The sequence below is a fragment of the Kockovaella imperatae genome (genome assembly GCF_002102565.1).
Source record: "Kockovaella imperatae strain NRRL Y-17943 chromosome Unknown BD324scaffold_9, whole genome shotgun sequence".
Classification (NCBI taxonomy): Eukaryota; Fungi; Basidiomycota; class Tremellomycetes; order Tremellales; family Cuniculitremaceae; genus Kockovaella; species Kockovaella imperatae.
In genome coordinates, this window is record NW_019028949.1 from 329,681 (window position 1) to 355,270 (window position 25,590).

A 25,590-nucleotide genomic window follows, 5' to 3' on the forward strand; every position below is an offset into this window, starting at 1 on the left:
GTGAACTTATGAGAAATGGAAGATGTCAGCCAGCGGGTTCGAGAAAACAGCTAGGTCGGGAAGCCAGGAAGGAGGGACCAGAGGAGATGTAGACGGGAAATCCAGATACAAGAGCCGAGCTTGACTCGAGTGCGAACGGTATGAGATTGACTGATATCTGCTCTGACCACTCTCTTTCTTTCTCCAGCACTGAACGAACTCTATCGTTGTGTGGCGATCTGCGATTCATGGAGTGTACACCCTCATCTATACGGACTCATCATCTCGACAGCTCAGAGGGCGTCTCGAGTGATATGATACTTACACGTCGTACGTATCAATGATGAATATATGCCCAGCGGTTCGCATATATGCCATCTATCTATCTAGATGTGCGTGGACCTTTGGTGGCCAAAAGGCATAGCCGCCACCTAAGCGGAGTAACGGAAGCAAATGATTTCTCTTGGGGAAGGAGCAGCCACGTGCACTCACTCGGCCGATGGGCGGCGGCAGCTCAGGGGCCTTCTTTGTTTTTTTTTCTCTCTTTCTCCCTATTTGCCTACGAAGGTGGTGCCATTCGGTTTGGATCATCCATTCATTGCATCCTACATCGACCATTCAGTAGTACTTCATATCGATACTATCGAATCCCTGCACGCGCTGTGGCTTTGTCCCTTGCAACGCGTACATTCACACTCGTTTCTATCTCGGCGGCTCCAACCGAGCGCCATCTATCCACTGGATCCCCTCTTCATTGGCGATCCATTCGCCGTTGAGTATCGCCACTAGGTTCTCCTAGAATCGGTGGTTACTCTCACAAAGGACCTCTAGGCATTTGGATACTGTCTCTTTGCCACCATGGCGTCCTCAACAGTCATGAAAGCTGTCGATCAGTTCTTCCCCTATCTCGCCCCACACCTTCAAATCATGAATTCGACGACTGCCCAGAACACATTATACGGAGCAGTCGACTGGTCCCAGACGTCTTGGCTGGAGAGGAAATGGGCAGCTTACTATGTCTGGATCGCAAATCCCTTGATCGCGACTGGTCTGCTCAGTTTCGTATGGCACGAAATCATCTACTTTGGTCGAGCGTTCCCATTCTGGGTCATGGATCAAATTCCATATTTCAATCAATGGAAGATTCAGGAGACAAAGCTGCCCTCGCATGCCGAGTACATGCACTGCCTCAAGACTGTCCTCGCCATTCACTTTCTCATCGAACTTCCGTTGATCTTTGCCTTCCACCCAATATGCGAGTACTTTGGAATGGCCACTTATGAGATTCCATTCTCTCCTGTATGGAAGATGGCCGCTCAGATTGCATTCTTCTTCGTCTTTGAGGACACATTCCACTACTGGGCACACAGGTGGCTTCACACGCCATTCATGTACAAGCGCGTTCACAAAATGCACCACAAGTACCAGGTTCCGTTCGGCTTGGTGAGTTACATCGTGACCAGTCTTTCCTGCCCTCCGATGACTGACCATAACAGGCTGCTGAGTATGCTCATCCAATCGAAACCTTGATTCTCTCGCAAGGGACCATCAGTGGACCATTTGTGTACTGCTTGTTCGCTCCCAAGCACTCTTTGCATATTCTGACCGTTTACGTCTGGATTGGTAAGTGGCGCTTTGAAATGCCATTCCGTGCATGCCCTCGCTGTACTCAGTGCTGACATACATGTGCTTCAAAAAGCACTGAGGCTGGCACAGGCGATAGATGCGCATAGTGGATTCGACTTCCCCTGGTCTCTCCGCCAATTCATGCCATTCGTGAGTTCTAGGACTCGCGATGATCATGGACATGCTGACATATTTTCCCTGAAAAGTGGGCTGGTGCCGGTGTGTTTCAAAATTTCATGCTTCTAGAGTCCAGCGCTGACACGTCCGCAGACTATCATGACTCTCACCACGCGGTCTTCAAAGGCAACTACGCGACCTCGTTTAGATGGTGGGACCAGATGATGGGAACCGACCGATGGGTCAGTACCGCCACGTTTTCGCAATCTGTGACATGCTGACTCTTGTGTCACAGTACAAGGCTCAGAGAGCCTCTGAAGCTGAGAAGAAGCTCAAAGCGCAGCAGTCCAAGTCCCAATAGAGTGTTAGAGGCCGTTCGTGCTGTTATAAGCCATTGATACAAAAAATGATCTCTCGTGAGACGTGTAGTTGAGGTTGACCGCAAACGAGACTATGTAGTCCTTCAGCCCTGGGAAACACCATGATGTAATGCATGTAATCTTCAAGTGTGGATGTATACATATCTTCACCTTCACCCAGCGTGATGGTGACCCACTTGGTCCTCGCTTGTGCCTCGATGTGATGAGCAACATCTGGTAACTCGGTAAAATCTGGGGCCAAATTACAGAATTCCGGTATTTCGAAGAGTTGCCCCGCAGCGAGTTTATTAAACCAAACGTCCTCACGCCATGTCATTGCCTTCAGCTCGTTGACTAGCAAGCAGCGATTGAGCGTCAGAGTACTCTGCTGAGAACTCTACGATCATGCCCTTCTCGTCTCTTCCCCTCGAAGTGGTCTCACACATCGCCTCCCTCTTGCAACCGCCGTGGGCGCCTGGACCAATAACCGAAACATCCTATACCGACACGGTCGATCCTCAACCCCCTTCCGACCGCTTACCAGTGAATGACATTTCTGCATTCTCTAGATCCTCTCATATAACACTTCAAGCTGCGAGACCTTGGCTTTGGGAAAACGTGGATGTGAAGTCTGGTAGAGGCTGGTTGGCCATTGTCAATGCCTTGACAGAGGAAGTAGTGGACATCAAGGAGATCCCTGCGAGTCCTGATTTAGCTTCATCTCAACAACCTGGCTTCCCCTGGGGACCTGTATCGCCTGAACAGGCGCATGCCCAACCTGCGACTCTGAGTCTGGCAAGGTACATTGCGCCACCAGTGACATATCCTACTCCTTATGCGACCGCATCCAATGTCCCGATACAGGGCTTGCCCTATTCGCCTCAGCAACCCTCTCACGCCGCCCTTCTGTTGACACCTCCCGCTTCGAGGAATGTCTCTCCGTCTCCGCTCGTCTCTGCGCGCTTGAGAGGTAGATCTAGATCACCTCGTCGATCTCTTGGGCTCGAAGGCGAAGGGATCTCTGCGGTACTGGATCGATCTAGATCTCTTAGTTTACACCGGACAGCGAGTTGGCGCAGCGATAGTGGAAGCGTTCGTCGACCTCCAATGCCTCGCCGTCGGACAAGTCTGTCCAGGAGCCGGACTATGCCCGTGGATGGGGAGTACGACGAAGAAGAGGATGAGGACGAGGACGAGGTGCCACCTTTACGGGGTGAAGAAACGCAGTCAGTCTCTTTGGACGATAGTGAGGACGAGTCAGACCATCAGAACGAGCTTTTACCGCCACCTGGACCTTATATTCGCCATCTGTCCTTCAATAATTTCCGCACGGTCGGAAGTAGACGAACGCAGGACGAAGCTGTTCGAGGGAGGTTCGTCACCGCCGGTCGACTGGAGGGCGTGATCAAGAATGCCCCAAATCTAGTGTCATTGTGTATGACAGAGTACGTCGATTCGTCATTGACGTTACCTGTCCTCGAGGAAATGGTATTCAGGGGGTACCGTCAATCTCGGGGATCATTGCAACGTGCTTCCAGATCGCGCGGACGATCCCTCTCCATTGATCCCACACCAGTCGTCGCTCCCACGTTTGTGTCTCAAACGGAACCCAATAGACCGACCTATGTGCCATACGAGACAGAAACAGAGGAGCAGAAATGGCGTCGGCGATCCTTATTCACAGCCTTGGAGGCTTTGGACTTGACTGGCTGCGTCAGCTCGGTCTTCAACGAGGCCATGTCGGAGTTTTGGGAGACTTGGTATGCCCCTGAAGAGACTCGCGGTCGTGGACGTCGACGACATCGGTTAGGTGAAGCTCCGAGCAGCACAGATGAGTCTGACGAGGACACGTCTGTTCTCGCTCCTCAAGAACCCACCAGTAGGCGGATCCCACGGTTCTATATCATGAAGCGGCTCTCACTCCGCTCGTGCACAACTCTACCCCCTCAGATTATCTCCGATTTTGTCTGCTCCTTTCCTAATCTCACCCACCTTGATCTCTCCGGTACACGTGTCCCGTCAACGTTCCTCAGCCTGTTGATCGAGCGACCGCCTATGACCCTTCGGTTCCAGTCTCTCAGCTTGGCGCGATGTCCTCGATTGCATCCGTCCATCGTTGTTGATTTCCTCAAGGATAGCCCATGCGCAAGGGACTTGATCGAATTGAACCTGTATGCTACGCCCACACAGAGCAACTGCATCGGCCCGGAGGATGCTGAACGGATGCTATCGGCGCCTTGCTTCAAGTCGGGCAAGCTGAGGTATCTGGACATCTCTGGAGCTGGTATGGAACCGCGCCATTTGATTGCCATCCCTAACCAGCCCAGCCTTATCTCCCTTGGCATGTCACATATGCCGCTGCTTTCCGTCATCTCGATCCAAGAATTCCTACTCAACAAAGCTCCGCACGTCGAAGTCCTGACTCTGACTGGCACGGGTATCTCACCCAATATGGCACCTCTTCAACTCACTCTCGAGCTTCATTCACGACTCATTAATCCTCTCACAACCATCCCATTCTCTCTTTCTTCCCTGTCCCTCAACAGCAATGGCCCAGACTTGCGGCCCGGTCCCACTCGACTTCGAGTCATTGAACTGAGCAGTAGCGTCCGACGAGGTATCGCCGATGGAGCGAGCGGAGAATGGAAAGTCATCAAGTCAAAAGGAGGTCGAGGTTGGTATGTGGATTTATCGGCAGGGTGGATGAACGGTCAATTCGTACGGCATTTACCTGCTGATCATCCGCATCGAACTTGGTTGACCCATCTCGCGCTGGCTCAAGGCAGAGTGGCGAGTGCAGTCGGATGGCATAATCGGAAGATGGAGATTGTAAGAGGTTGGGGAATGCTGGGGAGAGAAGAGGGTATGGCGGGGGCTGCTGGCTTTGCATTCGAAGAGTAATGAGGTGTCATGCCATGTTGTACTGCTCTTGTATGGGCCATCATGTTCACCCGCTGATCAATTCAGCCGGTGGTCTCGAATACCCGGCATTCAGTTTTCGAGGTGCCCCAGAATTCCAATAAGGTCAAACATGACGCATCTCTACATTGTCCTATAATTTGAACGTCTGATAGCGTCGAGGGTGCTCACGATGTTCTCAAACCTATCCTATCAAGGTGAATACTCTGTTCATCGTCAGCTAATGCCTTCCAGATAAAGTAGGCCAAGTTGATACTGAGTCATTCTGATGGGTTCTAGGAAGCCTTCTTCTCCCTTCTTGATGAATATTTTGCCTCAAGACCTCACTTGTTGTCCAAATCTCCAGCATCTTCACCGGGAATAGGACTATCCAATGGCAAAGTGACTCTTCCGCCAGTCAGTCTATCGACCATCAATAAGTTTGTGACTGCCGCTGGGCAGCCTCCACCTAATGGAACGGCTGCGGGGGGTGCGGCCAGTCCAGGTAGTGGCGCATTATCCCCTACGAGTCCAAAGTCCGAAGCGGATCTCGAAAGGGAGGCCAAAGCGAGACAACAGGAGAAGGATAGAATGGATCTCGCGCTGAGGTTAGGTAAAGGCGCCATTCGAGGTTCTTCAGCGGCTACAAGAGGCAGTCTGAGTGAGTAATCATCTGGTTGCTGCTCGCTAAACCTTGGCTCCAGATCTCATCACCAAGTCTGATAAACTCATGGGTGCTTTGGATAAACGAGGAGCTGGAGGTTTAGTCAGAGGCGCTCATTCTTTATCTCAGACGGCAGATGGCTATCTCCGTCCACCAAAGGTGATTTAGACCCACAAAAGTCCTCACGCTGACCCGTACAGAAAGACGCAGCGGCGGAACAAGCTCAAGCTGCGGGAGGTGCAGAATCTCCTCCGGCCTCAGCAAAGAAGGGCGGAGCGTTTGGACTGCTCGCTGGGAAGGTGGGTTTGATTCGGGGACACATCAAGTACGCGTACTCATTCGTTACCCAACGTCAGGCTTCAGCACTAGGAGGGGGATCAAAAACAGCTTCTCTTCCTCCTCCCACGAGAAGAACGACGGCGCCAATGCCCGTTGCTGAACCTGAGCCACAAACTTTCGGGGCGGAATCTCAAGCTCAAGCAGTGTACGACTATACCGGGGCGGTGAGTGAGCAAGCCAAGAATTTGGACCTGATGAACTCAGGATGCTGGGGATCTAAGCGTTCAGACTGGCCAGATTGTAAATGTATTAGAAAAGACGTCTGCAGATTGTAAGTCGACCATCTCGACTGTTCTGACCATTTCAGGGTGGACATGTGAGGATGGCAACGGAACGAGGGGACTGGTGCCTTCCAACTATTTGAAAGAATTGTAAAGATGTACTTGACGCCTGTTCGACTTTGGGATTCGGTCGGTATTCATGCATGGTCTGCATATGTTTTGGAATGTCTCTCTCTCTCTCTCGCTCTCTCGTTCTCGCTCTCTCGTTCTCGCTCTCTCGTTCACACATACAAACATTCTCGTACGGCTCTATGGCTGTGTACCCAAGACTCGGACTGTCCTGTCCATGCCACTAGTAACAATCTCTGAACCAAGTTTGACAAATCTCGCGCCGGTAAGCAGACCAGCATTCTCCTCAAACTTGAGCAGCTCGTCCCAAGTCTTGTTGGCGTACACTCTGAGATCTGTGCCTGCCACCGAGAGGAACTGAGCAGACTTGTCGAACCTGACTTCAGACACTTGATTCTCCGCCGGCAATTTCCAGCTGGACAAAATGCTCAGTTTTCGAAGGTCAAAGATGTTGATGGTAGGATCGGCACTGGATCCAGTGGCGAGATAGTAACCGTTCTCGGAGAATGACAAGGTAGTGAGATCAGAGGGATGTGATTCCAATGTCGCGGCCAGTGAAGATGATTGACGAGCGTCCCAGACTCGCACAGTTCCTTCCTTGGTACCTCCAGCATGGAGAACGCCGTCGGGATGAACTTGGAATGAAGCGTAAGAGAATGACCCATCGATACCAGGAACAGCAGAGTACGTCATGACAGATTGAGCAGTCTCCAAATCGAAAAGCTGCCAAGTGGAGTCCGTAGAGGATGCTGCGACGTAGGCTCCGGATGGGTGAACAGCGAGACCAGTGACATCTCCTTTGAAACCGCCAAGATTGGCTTTGGAGCCCCACTTGCCACCGTCTTCTCCCCATACTCGTACATGCTTGTCTGCACTTGCTGAAAGCGCGAGCAGACCGTTAGGGTCTTCACGGAAAGCGACGTGAGTGATAGGTTTGGTGTGTCCTTTGAGCGTTCCTACGACTTTTGACTCCTCCAAATCAAATACTTGAACGACCTTGTCCGCTCCTCCAGTCAAGATGGTCTTCCCGTTCGATGCAACGTCCAGCGCGGAGATACCTGGTGGCTTGGTAGCGTGGAGAGAAGGGACGTGATTGATTTGAGCGTAAGATTTGACCTGGTCAGGGGTAGCGTAACCGGCAGGAGCCTTGCGCTTCTTTCGGACTGAAGAGAGGCTGGAAGAGTTCAGTGACGATCGGATCCTCTAAGACTCACGCTTGATTCGTCTCCATGATCTTGGACTCAACTTCAGAAGGCAGAGCCCCCTCAGCCCTCTCAGCAGGCATCTCGACATCCTCGCTAGCCTCGGCAGCAGCAGGCTGTGAAGGGGCGAAGCCCATCGTCTTTTGCAGAGAAGTCAAAGCTCTGCCTTGTCAGCCGATGCCTTCACTGCCTACTCACTCCCTCGCCTCATCTCTCTCCTTCATCAATCTCGCAATGACTCGTGTAGCTGCATCTTCCCTGTATAAAGCGTTTGCCAGCTCTTGTCTGGAGCTCTGGTAAGACTTTTTGATCTCCAATGACTCGAGCATGATCCCATCGTATTCAGATTGAAGAGCAGTCAGAAGGGCAGGAATGGACGTTTGGTTGGCAGGGCGGGGTGGAAGAGTGGACGGTTCTAGGGTTATATCAGAATCATTCGAGCCGCGAAAACACTCACTGGCTTTCACATCGATCAAATCCTCTCTCGTCAGAGCCTCTCCAGAAATTGGATCAGTTCCATTCTCGTCTACACGTCGTCAGCTCTGGCGTTGTCAGAATCAATTCACCAATGTACCGCTCAATGAGAGCCTTTTCGTACACGGTTCCGGAGGTCTTTGAGACCACTGGAACGGTCGGAGGCGAGCCAGAGACTGTAGAAGGATCAGTGGCTGGGGACACAGTACATCAGAGCTACTCACTGGCACAGAAGAACATGATGGACGAGGATGTATACCAATGGCTCTACAGATTTATGCGTTGAGTGAAAAATGGGCAGAGGGAGACGCTTATCAATTCAAGTTCAGAATCATTTCTGTGTTCCCACGTCATGCTCACTGACTGTTACTCACAAGCTGTAATTCTGAGAGCCATGCTCGCCGCCCAGAACCTATACTTTGTACACTAGGAGATCATGTCTGACCTCAAGACGTTTATCAGCGACAATGTGGTCAGGGTGAGCTCATGATTTCATGGAAGCGTGCGTTTGCTGACTGTGACAGATTCTCGGATCCTCGGACGGCGCGACGGTCGATTATGTCCAGTCTCTCGCCATGTCGTCTAAATCTCCTGGAGATCTCTATCATGCCCTGTTGTCCACGGGTATGGCGGAGAGTCCTGACACTCAGTCCTTTGCTCAGCAAGTGCATTCACTGGTCCCTCGAAAGTCCAAGCCAAAGGCGCCGAAACCAGCTGCTCAGGTGACCAGTCGGTATGCTCTCCTTCAGGACGAAGCGGAAAGCAGCACGAGTGGCAAGAAGAAGAGGGAAAAGTCGAATGGCAAGAACAAGGAGAATGGAAAAGGGAAGGAGAGAGAGAAGGAGGATGTCGTTCGACCTGGGAGAAGGGAGCGGAAAAGAGAGACAGACGATAATTGGCAAGATGATCCGATAGAAGAGGAAGAGGATGAACCCGAAGTCAAGAGGGTCAGGATAAATTCTCCGCCGGCGGACGAACCGACAGGACCTGAAGAAACAGAGGAGGAACGTCTGGAGAGGGAGAGATTGGAGGACTTGGCAGAAAGAGATGCCTTTGCAGAACGTATGAGAAATCGAGAACAAGATCGGACACGAGGTATCGTGACGGATCGTTCCTCTCGTTCTCAAGGTGGACTCGAAGCCGACAAAAGAGCGGCTTTGGCGGACGATGCTGAAGCGCGTCAAGCCGTGATGGACGATCTGAGATTGAGATCCAGACAGGAATACTTGAACAAGCGAGAGCTACAACAACTGGACCTCCTCAAGCTGGAGATTGAGGATGAAAAGATTCTCTTCAGGAATCAGAAAATGTCAAAGAGAGAGCTTGCTGCTTTTGAGCAGAAGAAGGAGCTCATCAGAATCATGGAAGCTCGACAAAAGATTGACGATGGACTGGATGGGTATATGATGCCCGAGGATTACATTACGGAACAAGGCAAGATTGACGCGAAGAAACGGAAAAATGCCCTTTATGCGAGATACGAGGAGACGAAAATGGCCTCTGGGGAGTTCGTCACAGACGTCGACCAGTGGGAAGATTCGCAGAGGTACAAAACGGATCTGCGGACTGGCGCGATGGACAAGGAAATCATCGAGGATGCCTACGATTATGTCTTTGACGAGTCGCAAGGGATCAAATTCCTGCAAGAAGGCAAAATGGCTGGAACGTTGACGGCCGAAGCTCAAGCATTAATGGATCAGATTGCGGAGGCGGAGAAAAAGGCGACGAGCATTGAAGAGACTCGAAAGTCTTTACCCATTTACGAGTTTCGAGACGAACTCCTGAAAGCCATCGCGGAGCATCAAGTTTTAGTCGTAGTGGCCGAAACTGGATCTGGGAAGACGACCCAACTCCCTCAGTATCTTCACGAAGCTGGATATACGAAGAATGGTATGAAAGTCGGTTGCACACAGCCTCGTCGTGTGGCCGCCATGTCCGTTGCTGCTCGTGTGGCCGAGGAGGTAGGATGTCGATTGGGGCAAGAAGTTGGATATTCGATTCGATTCGAGGACATGACTAGCGACAAAACAGTCCTCAAGTACATGACGGATGGTATGCTGCTGCGAGAATTCTTGACAGATCCTATCCTGTCGACTTACTCAGCTTTGATCATTGACGAGGCCCACGAGCGGACGCTGAGCACGGATATATTGTTCGGACTGGTCAAGGTGAGTTCCGACAAGCTGTTTGTCATTGCTGACGGCCAGGATATTGCTCGGTCGCGACCCGAATTACGCCTCCTTATCTCGTCCGCCACACTCAACGCTCAAAAATTTGCTGCGTTCTTTGACGATGCACCGATCTTTGATGGTAAGTATCAGAGGTCGAACGTCGCTCAATTTCTAGTACCCGGTCGAAGGTTCCCCGTCGATATGTTCTACACGCAACAGCCAGAAGCCAATTATATCCATGCGGCAGTAACTACGATCTTACAAATCCACACGACCCAGCCCAAGGGTGACATTTTGCTGTTCCTCACTGGACAAGATGAAATCGAAGCGACTGAAGAGAATCTCAAGGAGACAATGTACGCTCTGGGCGATAGGGTACCGGAACTCATCGTTGCCCCCATCTATGCCAATCTGCCGAGCGAGATGCAAGCCAAGATTTTTGAGCCGACGCCTGAAGGGGCACGAAAAGTCGTTCTCGCCACGAACATTGCCGAAACGTCCATCACCATCGACGGCGTGGTTTATGTCATCGATCCTGGATTCGTCAAGCAAAACAACTACAACCCGAAAACAGGCATGTCCTCGCTTGTGGTGGAGCCCATCTCTCGAGCGTCTGCTCAACAACGAGCCGGTCGAGCCGGGCGTGTAGGTCCAGGCAAAGCCTTCAGATTGTACACCAAATGGGCGTTTGAGAATGAGCTCTTGTCAGATACCATACCGGAGATCCAACGAACCAACTTGGGGATGGTCGTGCTCATGCTCAAATCCCTGGGGATCAACGATGTATTAAACTTTGATTTTCTCGACAAGCCACCGACGGAGACCATCATCCGGAGTTTCGAACTGCTGTACGCCCTAGGAGCCATCAATCACAAAGGGGAGTTGACGCGACTCGGACGACGAATGGCCGAATTTCCAGTCGACCCAATGCTCAGTAAAGCAATCATCAATTCTGAAAACTTCAAGTGTACGCACGAGGTCCTGACCATCATTTCTATGCTTCAAGAATCTGGCTCCCTCCTGTTTCGACCAAAGGATAAGCGTGTACATGCCGATCAAGCCCATAAGACATTCATCAAACCTGGTGGAGATCATTTCACCCTCCTGAACATTTTCGAACAATGGGCAGAAGCGGGATACACCCAGACCTGGTGCTACGAGAACTACGTCCAGTACAAGTCGCTCACGCGAGTGAGAGATATTCGTGATCAACTTGCGGCTCTCTGCGAGCGAGTAGAAGTGGTAGTGGAGACTCTGCCGAATGACGTCGTTCCAGTTCAGAAGGCCATGACAGCAGGGTACTTTTACAATACTGTAAGTCCATTAGTGTCAATTCCGACGTATCGCTCCACTGACCTTGTTGCTCCCTCACTCAGGCGCGTATCGATAAAGGTGGTGGATATCGTACGACCAAAAACAATCACACTGTGTACATCCATCCGTCATCTGGTCTTATTGGGATGCAGCCGCCGCCTCGATTCATTCTCTATTACGAATTGGTCCTCACGTCCAAAGAATACATGCGACAGTGTATGCCAATTGAAGGGTCTTGGTTGTCTGAACGTGAGTCATGGCATGTCTGCTCTGAATTCCGCTGACTGGTCCCAGTGGCACCTCATTACTTCCAGAAGAATGAGATTGACGCCATGATGGGCAGTTCGAGCAAGGTCAAGATGCCGAAAGAGAGGGAGATGCCCAAGGTTGGGCCAGTGTTGATATAAGCAGGAGGCTTTCTTGTCAGAAGATTGTACTATCAGCCACAAAATCACAATTGCATTGCGTTCAAGGGATTCTAGCTTCAGTACTTGAACAGTGATCCCATTCGGTCAGACAACATTGTCAAGATCTCGCCCCCTACTGCTTATCCTTGATCGGTATATCTTTGCCAGTCGCCTGATAAGGTGGGTCGGTCAATGCTGGACGCAACGTGCGATGGCGAGCCTTGTCGGACACACACGTACCTTTTTAAACAAGCTTCTCACGCCGTCCGAGATCTTTTCCGTCGTCTGCCTACTCTGTCCATGACCTGACTTATTGAGAATCGAGTCGATCCCTTTATCTGCATTCAAAAAACAAGCCTTTTCAGCGTGGTCGTCGGTTTGAGGGTGGCGAAGCACCCGACAGGTCTATCACTGACCTAGAGCATCCTGTTGTCCTCCTCCAGGGGCTGTTCCAGCTGTGCTTTGAGTGGGCGCTGGACCCGCGCCTCCGACTTGAGGTTGAGTGTTCATGGTTCCTTTTGGTTATGAGCTGGCGATATGGGATCAAGTAGAGATCTCAAAGATGAAGGTGTGGGGCGTGTGGCAAGAGTTGAATATAGCTCGCTCGTTTTGAAAAATGATGGCGTTCGCTTGGCAAATTATTAGCGTCCAGATGACGTCTTGTAAAAAGATTGGGGTCCAATTACCAGCTCTTCATGCACCCAGTGTTCATCTTATTTATACGATTCGATCCCATGAAGCCTCGCTCCTATATTCGAGCATGCTAATCCTTACCTCGCCTCTGTGTCGCTCGAAATCTCTCACTAACGCTCTGCGTCCGTTCCTTCTTTCTTTCTGACCCTATCCCGATCGTCGCCCTCCTGGCCAATTCGGCTCCGCCTCCTTCCTCTCTGACCCTCTGTGCATCGGCTAGCCGTTGTTCGAGCAACGACACCGCAGACGTTTCGTACGATGAAGAAGCAGTCGAAGACGCGTCGAATCCCGCATCAGCCGTATGATAGCTGCTTAATCTGCTCATAGGACTCTGGGGTCCACCTCCACCGCCACCTCCTCCTTGCTTTGGATCCATCGACATGCCTCTCGTGTTACCTTGTTCCCATTCACTTGACTTGCTGAATCGAGACATACTAGGTGACCGATGGCCAGCAGTCACAGCGCTCACTGCTGTCGTGGCCTTTCCACGGTTGTCAGGAGGAAAGAATGTGTTTCCAGCTCTGACGGTATGCGCCGACGTCCCCGATGTCCGCTTACGAAGAATGTCTCGTCGAGCTGGTGAAAGAGGCGTGGCGACTTTGACGGCGTTAAGCGGTAGAGGTGGAGACGCTTCAATGTCGTTCAACTCGGGCCGGGGCGATCCAAGGCTGCTCTTTGAACGTGGGACCAAAGCTGATCCACCTCGATGGGTCATCGGGCTGGAGACAAACGTTGGCGGCAAGGATTCACGAGGGCGTCTAGATGGAGGAGGAGTGTAGAATGAGGCCGATGTCGATGCTCGAGGGAGGTCTCCATTCCGCCTGACTGGCGATTCGGGAACAGGTCGCTGATGGCGGAACGAACCCAGATGGGTGGTTTGTCGAGGACTAGGCAATGCTGAATCCGACATGTGAGGTTCTCGTAGGATTCGAGGCAGATCCAACATGATCCGTGTCAGATCACGAATGTGGCTATCTGAAGCTCGTCCAGCTTCTCGGAGCACCAATAACATCTCGTGTAACCGTTCTGAATCCGCATCAACCAGTAGCCGATCGCCAACGTCAACGGCTGTACGGATGCCAGAGTTGACATGCTCAGCAGATTTCGAAGCGCTGGCAAATGATTTCAGCAGATCTGCAAGAGCAGGGTGATTGTCCGCAGGGATCTTGAGATCCAGGGCACGGCATGCTTCGAACAACAGTCGACCGTGATCCGTCGATGCGGTATGGATATCCAAGCTGGTATTGGAGTGACCTCCAAGCGAGGTGGAGCTCTGCTTGGAGCGAGGATGCAAGTCAATGTGACTTCTCTGCCTGACAGACGTTCGAAGCGCCGACGGAGAGTCTTCCAGTCGCCTCGAACTCCGTAGCGAGCTCATGGATGTAGTTGAACGAGGTGGCTGAGGGCTAGCGGAGCCTGAACTTGGCCTTTGAGCGAGAACAGACGTTGATCGCTCGAGATCCCAAGATTGCTTGTGCTGATGTCGCTGCTCTTCGATCCGCCTCAGGACATCCAGTGGATCTTTGGAGGAAGAATGATAGTCTGATTTAGCGCCAATCGCAGAGACTGAATCGGAAGGCGAGAGGGTCAGCCGTGACATTCGAGCACGGAGACTCTCGGTCCGCGTCCGACGGTCAAGACTATTCGGGGTGGATGCTCGAACGTTTTGGGCTCGAGGGATTGCGTCAGGCCAAGCACGACCTTCTCGTGATGGACGCAGATTATTATCACGAGGCGACTGCTCGATCCGGGAGGTGGTACTGAATCGATTTGAGGGTGGAAGAGATCTCATCGAATGTGTCGGCGACGTGTCTTGATGCGGAGGTGTAGGTTTGTCGCGCGATTTGACCGACGGCGAGGGAGTGAACTGAGAGTCAGCGTTTGGTCCCCCATTCAATACTCACCATGCCCGCCTCTCGAAAGGATGCTGGCAGAGGCTTTCGTTTCGTACTGCCAGCACTTCCTCCACTCCGATCCTTCTCGTTAATGGAACTGAAATCTCTCAATTCGTCAAAGCCGGGACTTCGCTTGACCGTCCCAGTCGCCGTCAGACTCCTTCTCATCGTATCAGATTCTGCATGTACCATCAGATTGTTGACTCGAGTGTATGAATCGTGTCGTCGTAATGTCTTGTGGGATGGACTCTCCTTCCGTTCAGGCGACGTCCTCGGTCTCTGCGCTCTATCGGCTGATTGTCGAATCCTCTCCTCTGCCTCTCGAATTTTTGCATCTAGGTCGATTCCGCTGCTCTCTCTGCGAGTCAAACGTGGACGGCGGTCGTCTTCTTCATCCTCCACAAGGAGAGAGGCGTCGAATGATTTTTGGGGAGAATGTGGATTCTCCTCTGGTGAGCGAGGTAAGGGAGCGGAGGGCGAGTAGCGATGACGTGAGCGTGGAGTGACAGATTGCTGCTGGGGAGATCGCACAGCACCGGCTGAAATGGTCCGCTGAGATCGAGTCTCATACGGACTTTCCCCACGGCTGCTTCGGAGATCCACCAGATCATCCGAACCATCATTCACAATCGGCAAGTCGCGTTTTGGACTGAGCGGGGAGAGACTGGAGGAGGATGAGACCGATCGAGACAGCGCACCTATGGGTCTGATCGTCCGACTAGAAGCGCCCAGATCGTCGCCGCCGAGGGACGAGCGAGATCCTGATGAGACGGATCGGCCAAAGATGGAAGGAGGCAGCGGTCGAAGTGGACGAAGAGGTGGTCTCGGCGAAGTGAGGTCGACGGGTGGAGACTGAGGGCCGTCAGCTTATCCTCGTAATGGAACTCTGCTCACCTCCATCATCAAGGAAGGTTCACCGAGGTTGGGCAATGCAATGTCACTGTTGGTGCCCGGTGGTGATGGAAGACCAGAGACCTCGCTAACGACACTTTTCCGTCTATCGCTAGAAGTCCCACTTGACGGCAGACCATCACTCTCTGTACCACTTGAGAGCCCTCGGACACGCCTTCCACTCCATGTACCTCCGGCAAGTTGAGGACTTCCAAGGCCAACCCTAGCTGTTGGGAAACCAGCGCCTGAGAGACGACGGCGGGAGTAGGTCTCGAGATTAAGCTCCGGTCTCGTCGGACTCCTAGGTCGGTCCAGCGCCATGACTGTGCGTTATATGCTTTATCCGACGGCTTGCACAACGAACGTCCACTCAGGGCAAGTTGACGAACATTGCAAGGAAATTTGTTGATGTTGCTTAATCCGGCAAAGTCTTCAAGGGCGGTAAAAGGGATTGTGTGTACCCGACAACAGTGATGGGCCTTGGCGGGGCCACACTTGGTCTGACGCTGCTCTCGTGTGAGCTGTTGATTCCAGCTAAGCCGTCTTCTTGACCCACTGAGCCGCCTCTTCCCAACTCTATAGCCCAAAAAAGTTAAGGAGTAATATTATCGAGGCCATTCGCGTCGCTGTCGCGAGGTGACGTCCCATTCTTTTTGGATTTTTGCCGAACTGCCACGTGGGGATTCTTACGTCAGGTCTCCCTTAGTTCAGGTCCGAAAAGGCTCCATGGTGGTCTTTCCTTCGCTCTTGTTGAGCTCAAGCTCGCGACAGGTGGATCAAACACGCACGGCATACTGGCGCGCGCAGCGACTGATCTCGGCTTAGCTGACCATACTATATCGCGCTTCCCGCGTAGAGTAGCGTCATGGGAGACCCTGACAACCCACTGTCCACTGCACGTCCTCGCGCGACACCGACTTCCATACCTCCATTGTCTCGACCTGGTTCATCGACGCCTTCGAGCTCATTTCCATCACTCAAACAATCATCTGTATCTCGTAAGAAGCCTGAAGGGCTTAGCATTACTCGATCTATACGACCAGCTCCATCTCCGCCTACAGATGGATCACCAGCGCTCACGGGGAAGAAAGGGAGTATAGGCTGGGTATCCGAGACCGATCGTTTACGCCAAGACATTGAACGATTGCAATTATCATCGAAATCATCTTCATCCCTTGACTCTCCAGAATCCTCCTCACCGACGGCTCCGACCACACCTACCCACTTGGCCCAAAGCGATAGTTCATCCTCTAGTAGATCAAAAAAGAGCTCGAGCTCAAAGGCAAAGCGTACAAAGGACAAGAATGGAGATGATCTGGTCAAGGATGAGGATCTCGATATCATGCAGGATCTAGGTGCCGGAAATGGAGGAACAGTCACGAAAGTATGGAACAAGAAACGTAAATGTATAATGGCGCGAAAGGTGAGCGCTCACCAACTTACGGGCCCATGCTGACCGGTCCAAGCTTATTCTGGTCGACGCAAAGCCGTCCGTCCGGAAACAGATTCTGCGTGAATTGCAGATCATGAATGACTGCTCATCACCGTACATCGTCGGGTACTATGGATGCTTCCCCGTCGACGTTCATGTCGGGATCGTCATGGAGTATATGGACGCGACGTGAGAATACGAGTACCGGTTGGGACTAACGGTGGTACAGGTCCTTGGATCACATTTACAGGAACACTGGTCCGGTGCCTATCGACATGGTTGGCAAAGTCGCCGAGGCTGTGCTGAGAGGTCTCATGTATCTATATGACGTCCATCGCATCATACATCGAGGTAGAGCCATGTGATCGTGACCAATGCTGACCGTCAGACATCAAACCGTCCAACATTCTCGCCAATACCGCTGGTGACATTAAGATATGTGACTTTGGGGTCTCTGGAGAGCTCATCAATTCCATCGCCAACACTTTTGTGGGCACATCAACTTACATGAGCGTGAGTAGAGAACTTCATCACCGTACTTAGTGCGATGCAGCCCGAGCGAATCCAGGGAGCGCCATATACAATCAAGTCCGACGTCTGGTCGTTAGGTATTTCACTCATTGAGCTTGCCCATGGACGGTTTCCATTTTCGGACTCGGCGGACGAGGCATTGGATTTCGACCCTGATCCGACGCTCTCTGCATCGACTCAACGCCCCACCCTGTCCAACAAACCTGGCAACCCGAGAGGCGGTGCAAGAGCCATGAGCATCCTGGATCTGCTGCAACACATTGTCAATGAGCCTGCTCCAAAGCTCGGCACCTCCAGGAGAGACTTCCCATCCGAGGCTGTCGAATTTGTGCGCGGTTGCCTGGACAAGGATCCGTCTATCAGACAGAGTCCACAGGAATTATTGGTAGGTCCGGGTGAGGAGTGTTCTAAGTGACTGACGAAATGCTTTCAGAAATCCAAATGGATCGTCGATAGCCAAGTCACAAAAGATCAACTCAAGGCTTGGACAAGACAAGTCGCACCATCTGACGATTGACGAGCAAATGACTGTATAACGATTTGAATTCGATCATGTCCACACTTAATCACTGTATCCCTCCCCTCCCCCTTCCTTCTTCGGCTCAATCATGTGCATATGTAAAACCCGGGACAAGGTCCCCTCTGTTCCACCTTCATGGCCTTGCCATCTTTTCTCTATTTCCTCTGTCCCGTTCAAGAGAGACGCAGCTACTACATGCATGATCATTGTCATGCTTGTTCTATGTATTGATCTAGCTGTGCAGCAGCACCAGCAGCACCAGCAAAAAAAATTCCGGGTTTAGTGGCGCAGTGATTCGACACGCGCGAGTGAGAGGGAGAAGGAGGAAATGTGAATAATCACCGTTCCTCCTCCCACATTAACCGCAGCGACGGTAAATCGACCTCTTTTGCATCGTTCAACCAGCATCAAGCATCGGAATCGAGACTCGAGAGAGGGAGAGACAGAGGCGATTAGTCATTGGACTTGATCGTGCAAATCGACGACTCATTGGCAGGCGCACGTCGACCCGGTCCACTCGTTGGGGGTGGTTTACACCTCTGACATCAGTACGCCGCGCAGCACTTGGCGCGAGACACCAACTATTCATTCCTTTGGAACGTTGTTCATGCATGGTCTGACGACAAAATGGTGAGTTTTGATCATTGCGGATTCCCACTGACCTCGTCACAGCCACCTCCACCACCACCCAGCAATGATCCCAAGATCAACACTCTCCTCTCTACGATTCAATCAGAACGACGTAATCTGGAAGGAGCAAAAGCCGTTATGAGGGCTGTTGAAGCTTCATCCAGAAATGAAGCTGTAATCCAACAGGCTCAGAACGAGGTGCGATCCGCTCAAGCATCCATCAAATTCCTCGAAGATCAGTTGGCTCAGCTTCAATTGGCTTCTGCAGCTGGAGGAGCAAGTGGTTCACCGATGCGGGATCCAAGTAGCAGTTCTCAAAACACACCTGGTTCAGGCTATTCTCCAGGTATGATGACGCCTTTGAAAGGTCAACAGGGGACTGGTAGCCAGATGGCCAGTCCAAGTCCGAGTAGGAGAGGCGATTTAGATAGACCGTTACCTCCTCCACCGGGTGCTGCACCGGATGGAACAGGGGCCGCTGAAGGACCCAAGCCAGCGAAAAATTATACAAACCTAGGTGAGTTGAGCGCTGGAAGCCTGAAGGCTGACGGGTGTGCAGACCTGCTACGTTATGATGCGCCTCTGACTGGACCCAAGATCACTCGGATGCTTAATCAATTGCAGTTCAAATTACAGGTCGAGGAGCAGTACAAACTTGGTATCGAGAAAATGGCTCAGGCATACAGAGCCGATGGAGACAAGCGATTACGTGGAGAAACAGATGCAAAGAAGGTCGAGAGTGACGCGAAAATACAGCTGTTGAGAAAGTCAAAGAAGTACTATGAGAACCTGGCCAGGTTCGGCGGTGCAGTGGAAGATGACGAAGGTGAGGAAAGCTGAATTTGAGCCTGTCATTGAACTTACTTTCCCCCACAGATCTCATGCCTGATGGCAAGCGCAAAGAAGCCTTGCGAAAACCCATCCAGGGTAAACTCGTCATCTCCTTACGTGCTGCTCGAGACCTTAATCACCGTGCTCCCTCTCGCAAACTGTCGAAATCATATACAGAGACCACGGTCGCCATCAAGATTGAAGGAAACGAACGCGCAGTCTCCCATCCATCACGAAACGACAAATGGCTCGAGACCTTTGACATTGATGTGGAGAGGGCCAACGAGGTGGAAATTACCATCTACGACACGATCGCCCCCGGAGATTCTGCACCCATCGGTATCATGTGGTTGAGAGTAAGTGATCTGATGGAAGGCCTGCGTCGTCAAAAGGTCGATATGGAAAGTCAAGGTGCCGGATGGGTTACAGCGGACAAAGCTGCGCGTATGGGTCCCAGACAGCAGAGTGCACCGGAAACATCTACTTTGCACAGTGCCGGGACATTGCGTGGCCCTCATCCAGCAACAGTTCCACCAGGAGGCGAAGGAATCGATGGATGGTGGTCAGTTGAACCGGCCGGTGCCATCTCTATGCGCCTGGACTTTGTGAAGGACACTGTGGCTGGACAACGGCGTCCTTACGACGGTATCGGCCGACAAGGAGCCGTTAGGAAACGGAAGGGCGATGTCTTTGAAATGAACGGTCATCAGTTCGTCCAACGACAATTCTACCAACCGATCATGTGTGCCCTATGTCAGGAATTCCTCCTCACGGGAGAAGGATACCAATGCGAGGATTGCCGATATGCCTGTCACAAGAAATGTTATCCCAAAGTCGTCACCAAGTGTATTGGGCGGGCCAACGCAGATGGAGACGGAGACGAGGAGAAAATCAATCATCGGATCCCGCATCGATTTGCACCCTACACCAATATGTCGGCAAATTGGTGTTGCCACTGTGGTTACATGTTACCGTTCGGTAGGAAAAATTCGGTCAGGTGCTCAGGTGACTTGTTCTTTCTTCGATGGTCAAGAGTATCCATGTGCTGATCCCATTCACAGAATGTGGCATCACTTGCCATCAGACTTGCTCTCACTATGTACCCGATTTCTGCGGCATGACCATGGAGATGGCCAACATCCTCCTAAAGAACTTGAGGGACATCAAGACGACTCAGACGAGAAAACCTATTTCGGCATCGTCGTCCGTCTCGACTTTGCCTCAATATCCTGCCGCGCCCGAACGCCCGCAGCAACCACCACCACAGCCACAGCAGGTCACTCAGCCGCCCTCGGTCCAACCACAGCGCCCTATGGGATACCCAGAGGGCTTACAACCTGGAAGTCAGGCACCTTCCGTGCCACCTGGAGGATATGATCCGCGTCAAGGTCCACCTGGACCGCCTGGTCGGCCTGTACAGGGGCACCAGAGTCGGCCGAGCTGGGACGCGAGAGACAGGCCTGATGGCTATCAGATCCCACCCGTGGTCCCGCCTGTCAAACGTCCTTCACCAGGACCCGGGTCTGCATCGAGTCAAGGCCCAGAACCGGTCGCGGTTGCGCCAACGCCACAGGCCCCTGTTCGTCCTCCAACTCAGCCTCCTGCTCAGCGACCACCGCCACAACAGAACGTCAGACAACGCAGGGTTGGTTTGGATGATTTCAATTTCCTCGCCGTCCTTGGAAAAGGAAACTTTGGGAAAGTCATGCTTGCGGAGGAGAAGCAATCGAGCAATCTCTACGCTATCAAGGTCCTGAAGAAGGAATTTATCATTGAGAATGATGAAATTGAGAGGTGAGCGGAATTCATGTCCCCCGTGCTGAAGATTCAGCACTCAATCCGAAAAGCGAGTCTACTTGACCGCCGCGCAAGAACGTCATCCATTCTTGCTTGGACTTCACTCGTGTTTTCAGACTGAGACCCGTGTCTATTTTGTCATGGAGTACATCTCTGGAGGAGATCTCATGCTTCACATTCAAAAGAAACAATTCACTCTTCGACAAGCCAAGTTCTATGCCTGTGAAGTGTTACTGGCGCTTCAATACCTTCACTACAAAGGCATCATCTATCGTGACTTGAAGCTTGACAATATCCTCTTGACTTTGGACGGACACATCAAAGTGGCAGATTACGGTCTGTGTAAGGAAGACATGTGGTACGGCAAGACGACGAGTACTTTCTGTGGGACACCAGAGTTCATGGCCCCAGAAGTGAGCATTCAGGGCAGGAGGATGGCTGACCTTTGTCAGATCCTCCTTGAGCAACGATATGGCCGAGCTGTCGACTGGTGGGCCTTTGGAGTCTTGACGTATGAGATGTTGCTCGGTCAATCGCCTTTCAAGGGCGATGACGAAGATGAAATCTTTGATGCCATCTTGGAGGATGAGCCCCTGTACCCAATCACTATGCCGCGAGATGCCGTCTCCCTGCTGCAAAGGGTGGGTAGCCACTCCGAGCTTCATGACTGACAACCTCAGCTCCTCACCCGGGATCCCACGCGCAGACTAGGCTCTGGAGAGAACGATGCGGAGGATATCAAACGACACTTGTTCTTTAAAGATGTCAACTTTGAAGATGTCTATCATCGACGAATACCTCCACCTTACTTCCCTACCATTGGCAGCGCCACCGATACGAGCAACTTTGACCAAGAATTCACAAGAGAGCAACCTACATTGACGCCGGTTCATACTCAGCTCAGTGCGGCGGATCAACAAGAGTTTGCTGGATTCTCATGGGTGAGTCGGGGTTACCTGCACGCATATTGGAGGTACTGATGATTCAGGTTGCACCATGGGCCAATAATATGTAATGAGACGCAGTCTTGTCAAGAGTATATGTGAAAAGTAGCGGTCGAACAACATGACAAAGCTGTCCCTGTGAGAGACGAGAGAGACACGAGTTTTAGAAGTGACAGGTGGACATAGCATGACACAGACAGTCAAAGTATGAATGCATGCCGCAACGCCCCAAAATGCATGAGACTGTGTGCCACGTTTTCCATCGCGATCGAGACGTGTCGTCATTTTGGGGATGGTCCGCTACGACCAACTTCTTACCCTTCAGTACTACGACCTGGTTTTTCTTGTGACAACTCGACTAGACTAGAAAGGTCGTTATTGAGAGAGCGAGAGCGTGAGATAGGGAGTGTGCGAGTCAAGGCTCGTCCTCTTCATTGACTCTCCTCTCATCATGGCAGCGGGTCTCGTCTGTGCGTTTTCCTTTGCCGCTCCTTCACTTTTGGCCATTTCCACGCAGCATCCATGCTGAGGTTACACTGCACACGCATGACAGCTGACGCTTCACAGATGATCTGGTCCTAGTCTTCTGGCGCATGGTCATCAACATCTTCTTTCGTGAGATCAGGCGAGTCATCCCCTGCTCGTGCTACAGATCGCTTTTGTTTCTGCTGACTTGCAACGCAGACCAAGAGGCGCATTCAATATTCCCAGAGATGGACCTGTCTTATTCATCTGTGGACCTCACTCGAACCAATTTCTCGATGCGCTGCTATTGTTCTCGGAAGTCAGGAAGGAGGCGCACCGTCGAGTATCCATCTTGACGGCTGCCAAGGTGAGGTCCATTGAGTTTTTGGAATGACCGTTGCTGAAATGAAGACAAGAGTATGCAACGCAAGTTTGTCGGCTTCGTAGCGAGAATCATGGATAGTAGTGAGTCTGAGGCCTGGGTATCCGATCCGCGCATCGCTGACATGCACGTAGTACCCGTTGCTCGAGCTGCAGATTCTGCCAAATCAGGAACAGGTCGAATCGTCCTCTCATCCGAATCGCTAACGGTTCTCAAGGGAGTGGGGTCAAAATTTACCGTGGAAGTCAAACCGCGCTGTACGATCATGCTGCCCAAATTTACAGGATATGCAACAGCTTCTGTGGAAGAGGTGATCTCCGATACCGAGATACGGCTCAAGGGAGAATTTGTCGTCCCTAACAAGGATGGAAGTGCAGATGTCAAGGCCTCTGGAAAGATCAGGAACCTAGGCGAGAGCAAAGAGGGTCTCCAATACAAGGTCCTACCATATGTCGATCAGGAAGAGACATACGGTGCAGTATTCAAACGCTTGAATGAGGGAGGAGCCATTGGCATTTTCCCAGAAGGTGAGTCATTGAAAATGTTTGGGATCGGCATATTGACCCCATCAATCAAGGCGGATCTCATGATCGAACCGACTTTCTTCCGTTGAAAGCTGGATTCGCCATCATGTCCCTCGGAGCCATGGCTGCGAATCCCGGACTCGATGTCAAGCTCGTTCCAGTGGGGTTGTCCTACTTTCATCCTCACAAATTCCGATCGCGAGCCGTAGTCGAATTCGGGCAGCCTATATCGGTATCCAAGGAGCTCGTCGAAGAGTTCCGAGAAGGCGGAGCTAAGAAAAGAGCAGCTTGTGGAAAACTGCTAGAGCAAGTTCACGATGGAATGCGAGCGGTAACTCTTCGGGCCCCGGATTGGGATACGATGCAAGTCATCCAGGCTGCTCGGCGGCTGTACCGCGTGCCGGGTCAGCATCTCACTCTTGGCCAAGTCGTCGAACTCAGCAAACGCTTCATGGAAGGGTATCTCCACTACCAACACGAACCAAGGATTATCGAGCTTCGAGACAGGGTGGTCTTGTACAATCGAAAACTCCGTGACCTAGGAATAGCAGATCATCAAGTCGAACGAGCTTCCAATCGATCTATCAAGTCCCTTCTCTTGCTCATCTATCGAACCGGTCTCCTCCTCTGGTGGGGACTGCTCAGTCTTCCCGGCGTAGTCCTCCACGCTCCGGTTTTCATCCTCGCCAAAGTCATCTCTCATCAAAAGGCAAAGCAGGCCCTTGCAGCGTCAACAGTGAAGATTGCAGGTCGAGACGTCCTTGCCACCTGGAAGGTCTTGGTTTCACTCGCTGTTGTCCCCCTTCTGTACATCTCCTACGCTTTCCTGATAACGTTCCTGGCGTATCGATGGAATTGGGCTCCCGAATGGAGGCAATACTTGCCAATTATCATGTTTTGGGTCCTGCCGAGTCTTGGCTACTCGGCACTCAAATTTGGCGAGGCTGGAATGGACGTGGCCAAGTGAGTGCTGGGCAGTGTGCAGGGCTGACGTGTAGATCCCTTCGTCCCCTATTCTTGAGTCTGTGGCCGTGGAACCAACGTGAAGTCGATCGGTTGAGAATGATGCGCGAGGGTCTGGCGAATGATATCAGTGATATTATCGGTGAGTCGATTATGAACCGTCTGAAAGTCGCTCATGGTCGTAGACGAGTTTGGGCCAAAGCTGTACGAGAACTTTGAGCAGGTGAGCACCTTGACGAGCGGCGTGACTGACCTGTCAAGGCCCGGATGAAACCGTCAGCCACTGTACCTCAGACTGGCCGAAGGCCAGGCATGTTCACTCGAAAATCTCAAGCTGCAGACTCGTCTGTCCTCTCGCACCCTATCCTGTGGCTGGACGAGAGGATATTTGGTGAGTCGACGGGCTGGCGAATCAAGCTCACGATACCAGGCTGGAATCGAAGCGCTTCAATTGGGGCCTCCATCTGGGAAGGAAGAACACCTGGCCCTCGATCAGAGCCATCAACTGCTCCTGGTAGTCCTGCGCAGTCTGACCACGAAGAGCTAGAGGCAGATGTGGACTACGATGATGTAAGCCGGATCGGGTCGATCAAAGGCTGATCTCAGGTGCTCGCCATTATCGACACTCGTCGGAGCGGTCCAGGCTCACCAAGGGGTAAAAGGCGTCATACGGGGAGATCTTACCGCGACGTGGCTAGCCTGAATCTGCACGAAAATGAGGCCACGTCACCACCGAATGGCACGAATGGTCCGAGCAGTCCGACTTTCGGGGAGCAGAAGCTAGAACCGGATCTCAATCCAAGTTCGAAGGATGACGAAGGGATCGTCAGGCTCAGGCGCAAAGGGGAAACGGAGAATTCGGCTGGTGCCGGGAATGATGGTGATCAGGGAGGCGATGCTTTGGGACTCAAGTCAAAGTCAGACTGAAGGGCTTATTAGAGTGGGCAGGTGTCTGGGATGGGGCATACATTATGCATCGATGGTGCGCTTACATCAGTTCTGCAAGGGGGGTCTGTAACCAGCAATCTCTGTCGGACGATCGTTGTTGAGTTCATGCGACATTCACGACACTCAGCTTTACTAGCTAGGTCGCGATACGCCGCCCAGTCCGGTGTTTCATCGCCTCGCTTTCTTTTATCCACCGTCGTTCCACGTCAGCTTTGACAGACGCATCCGGTTCTCAGAGGATTTA

The 25,590-nt window shown here is 52.0% G+C and overlaps 9 protein-coding genes across 9 annotated transcripts; 6 read left to right on the forward strand and 3 right to left on the reverse strand.

The window, feature by feature from the left end:
- The first annotated feature begins 541 nt into the window (after positions 1 to 541).
- BD324DRAFT_629775 (C-4 methylsterol oxidase) lies at positions 542 to 2,301 on the forward strand. The gene is made up of 6 exons (XM_022016253.1): positions 542 to 1,422; positions 1,476 to 1,602; positions 1,679 to 1,755; positions 1,812 to 1,824; positions 1,876 to 1,964; positions 2,018 to 2,301. The coding sequence occupies exons 1-6, from the start codon at positions 838 to 840 to the stop codon at positions 2,081 to 2,083; spliced, it is 957 nt and encodes a 318-aa protein (XP_021870115.1). The 5' UTR covers positions 542 to 837; the 3' UTR covers positions 2,084 to 2,301.
- A 185-nt stretch (positions 2,302 to 2,486) lies between these two features.
- Positions 2,487 to 6,357, forward strand: BD324DRAFT_651897 (hypothetical protein; the record flags this gene model as incomplete). The annotated part of the gene is made up of 7 exons (XM_022018410.1): positions 2,487 to 4,910; positions 5,280 to 5,640; positions 5,684 to 5,802; positions 5,844 to 5,942; positions 6,000 to 6,146; positions 6,187 to 6,253; positions 6,290 to 6,357. The coding sequence occupies 7 exons, from the start codon at positions 2,487 to 2,489 to the stop codon at positions 6,355 to 6,357; spliced, it is 3,285 nt and encodes a 1,094-aa protein (XP_021870116.1).
- Positions 6,358 to 6,435: 78 nt separating this feature from the next.
- On the reverse strand, positions 6,436 to 8,414 carry BD324DRAFT_602546 (putative nuclear matrix protein NMP200). Its single transcript, XM_022013947.1, has 7 exons — positions 8,383 to 8,414; positions 8,233 to 8,318; positions 8,101 to 8,184; positions 7,992 to 8,060; positions 7,733 to 7,949; positions 7,547 to 7,696; positions 6,436 to 7,506 (listed from the first exon to the last, which is right to left on the reverse strand). Exons 2-7 carry the CDS (start codon positions 8,246 to 8,248, stop codon positions 6,513 to 6,515), a joined length of 1,530 nt encoding a protein of 509 aa, XP_021870117.1. The 5' UTR covers positions 8,249 to 8,318; positions 8,383 to 8,414; the 3' UTR covers positions 6,436 to 6,512.
- On the forward strand, positions 8,415 to 11,932 carry BD324DRAFT_629783 (P-loop containing nucleoside triphosphate hydrolase protein). Its single transcript, XM_022016254.1, has 6 exons — positions 8,415 to 8,486; positions 8,533 to 10,176; positions 10,216 to 10,318; positions 10,355 to 11,493; positions 11,556 to 11,742; positions 11,788 to 11,932. Exons 1-6 carry the CDS (start codon positions 8,445 to 8,447, stop codon positions 11,898 to 11,900), a joined length of 3,228 nt encoding a protein of 1,075 aa, XP_021870118.1. The 5' UTR covers positions 8,415 to 8,444; the 3' UTR covers positions 11,901 to 11,932.
- Positions 11,933 to 12,573, reverse strand: BD324DRAFT_629789 (hypothetical protein). The gene is made up of 3 exons (XM_022016255.1): positions 12,317 to 12,573; positions 12,141 to 12,238; positions 11,933 to 12,072 (listed from the first exon to the last, which is right to left on the reverse strand). Exons 1-3 carry the CDS (start codon positions 12,408 to 12,410, stop codon positions 12,034 to 12,036), a joined length of 231 nt encoding a protein of 76 aa, XP_021870119.1. The 5' UTR covers positions 12,411 to 12,573; the 3' UTR covers positions 11,933 to 12,033.
- Positions 12,574 to 12,575: 2 nt separating this feature from the next.
- BD324DRAFT_629791 (hypothetical protein) lies at positions 12,576 to 16,073 on the reverse strand. Its single transcript, XM_022016256.1, has 3 exons — positions 15,383 to 16,073; positions 14,498 to 15,340; positions 12,576 to 14,460 (listed from the first exon to the last, which is right to left on the reverse strand). Exons 1-3 carry the CDS (start codon positions 15,698 to 15,700, stop codon positions 12,664 to 12,666), a joined length of 2,958 nt encoding a protein of 985 aa, XP_021870120.1. The 5' UTR covers positions 15,701 to 16,073; the 3' UTR covers positions 12,576 to 12,663.
- Positions 16,074 to 16,244: 171 nt separating this feature from the next.
- Positions 16,245 to 17,859, forward strand: BD324DRAFT_581569 (kinase-like domain-containing protein; the record flags this gene model as incomplete). The annotated part of the gene is made up of 6 exons (XM_022013513.1): positions 16,245 to 16,802; positions 16,846 to 17,000; positions 17,041 to 17,162; positions 17,200 to 17,324; positions 17,365 to 17,727; positions 17,776 to 17,859. 6 exons carry the CDS (start codon positions 16,245 to 16,247, stop codon positions 17,857 to 17,859), a joined length of 1,407 nt encoding a protein of 468 aa, XP_021870121.1.
- A 355-nt stretch (positions 17,860 to 18,214) lies between these two features.
- On the forward strand, positions 18,215 to 22,297 carry BD324DRAFT_602555 (hypothetical protein). The gene is made up of 9 exons (XM_022013948.1): positions 18,215 to 18,492; positions 18,535 to 19,009; positions 19,052 to 19,318; positions 19,369 to 20,328; positions 20,385 to 21,117; positions 21,155 to 21,533; positions 21,573 to 21,761; positions 21,801 to 22,061; positions 22,109 to 22,297. Exons 1-9 carry the CDS (start codon positions 18,490 to 18,492, stop codon positions 22,133 to 22,135), a joined length of 3,294 nt encoding a protein of 1,097 aa, XP_021870122.1. The 5' UTR covers positions 18,215 to 18,489; the 3' UTR covers positions 22,136 to 22,297.
- Positions 22,298 to 22,299: 2 nt separating this feature from the next.
- On the forward strand, positions 22,300 to 25,385 carry BD324DRAFT_629798 (putative glycerol-3-phosphate O-acyltransferase). The gene is made up of 11 exons (XM_022016257.1): positions 22,300 to 22,534; positions 22,632 to 22,689; positions 22,749 to 22,896; positions 22,946 to 22,994; positions 23,046 to 23,438; positions 23,489 to 24,398; positions 24,434 to 24,540; positions 24,584 to 24,621; positions 24,660 to 24,789; positions 24,829 to 24,968; positions 25,005 to 25,385. The coding sequence occupies exons 1-11, from the start codon at positions 22,516 to 22,518 to the stop codon at positions 25,323 to 25,325; spliced, it is 2,313 nt and encodes a 770-aa protein (XP_021870123.1). The 5' UTR covers positions 22,300 to 22,515; the 3' UTR covers positions 25,326 to 25,385.
- Positions 25,386 to 25,590: the final 205 nt, after the last annotated feature.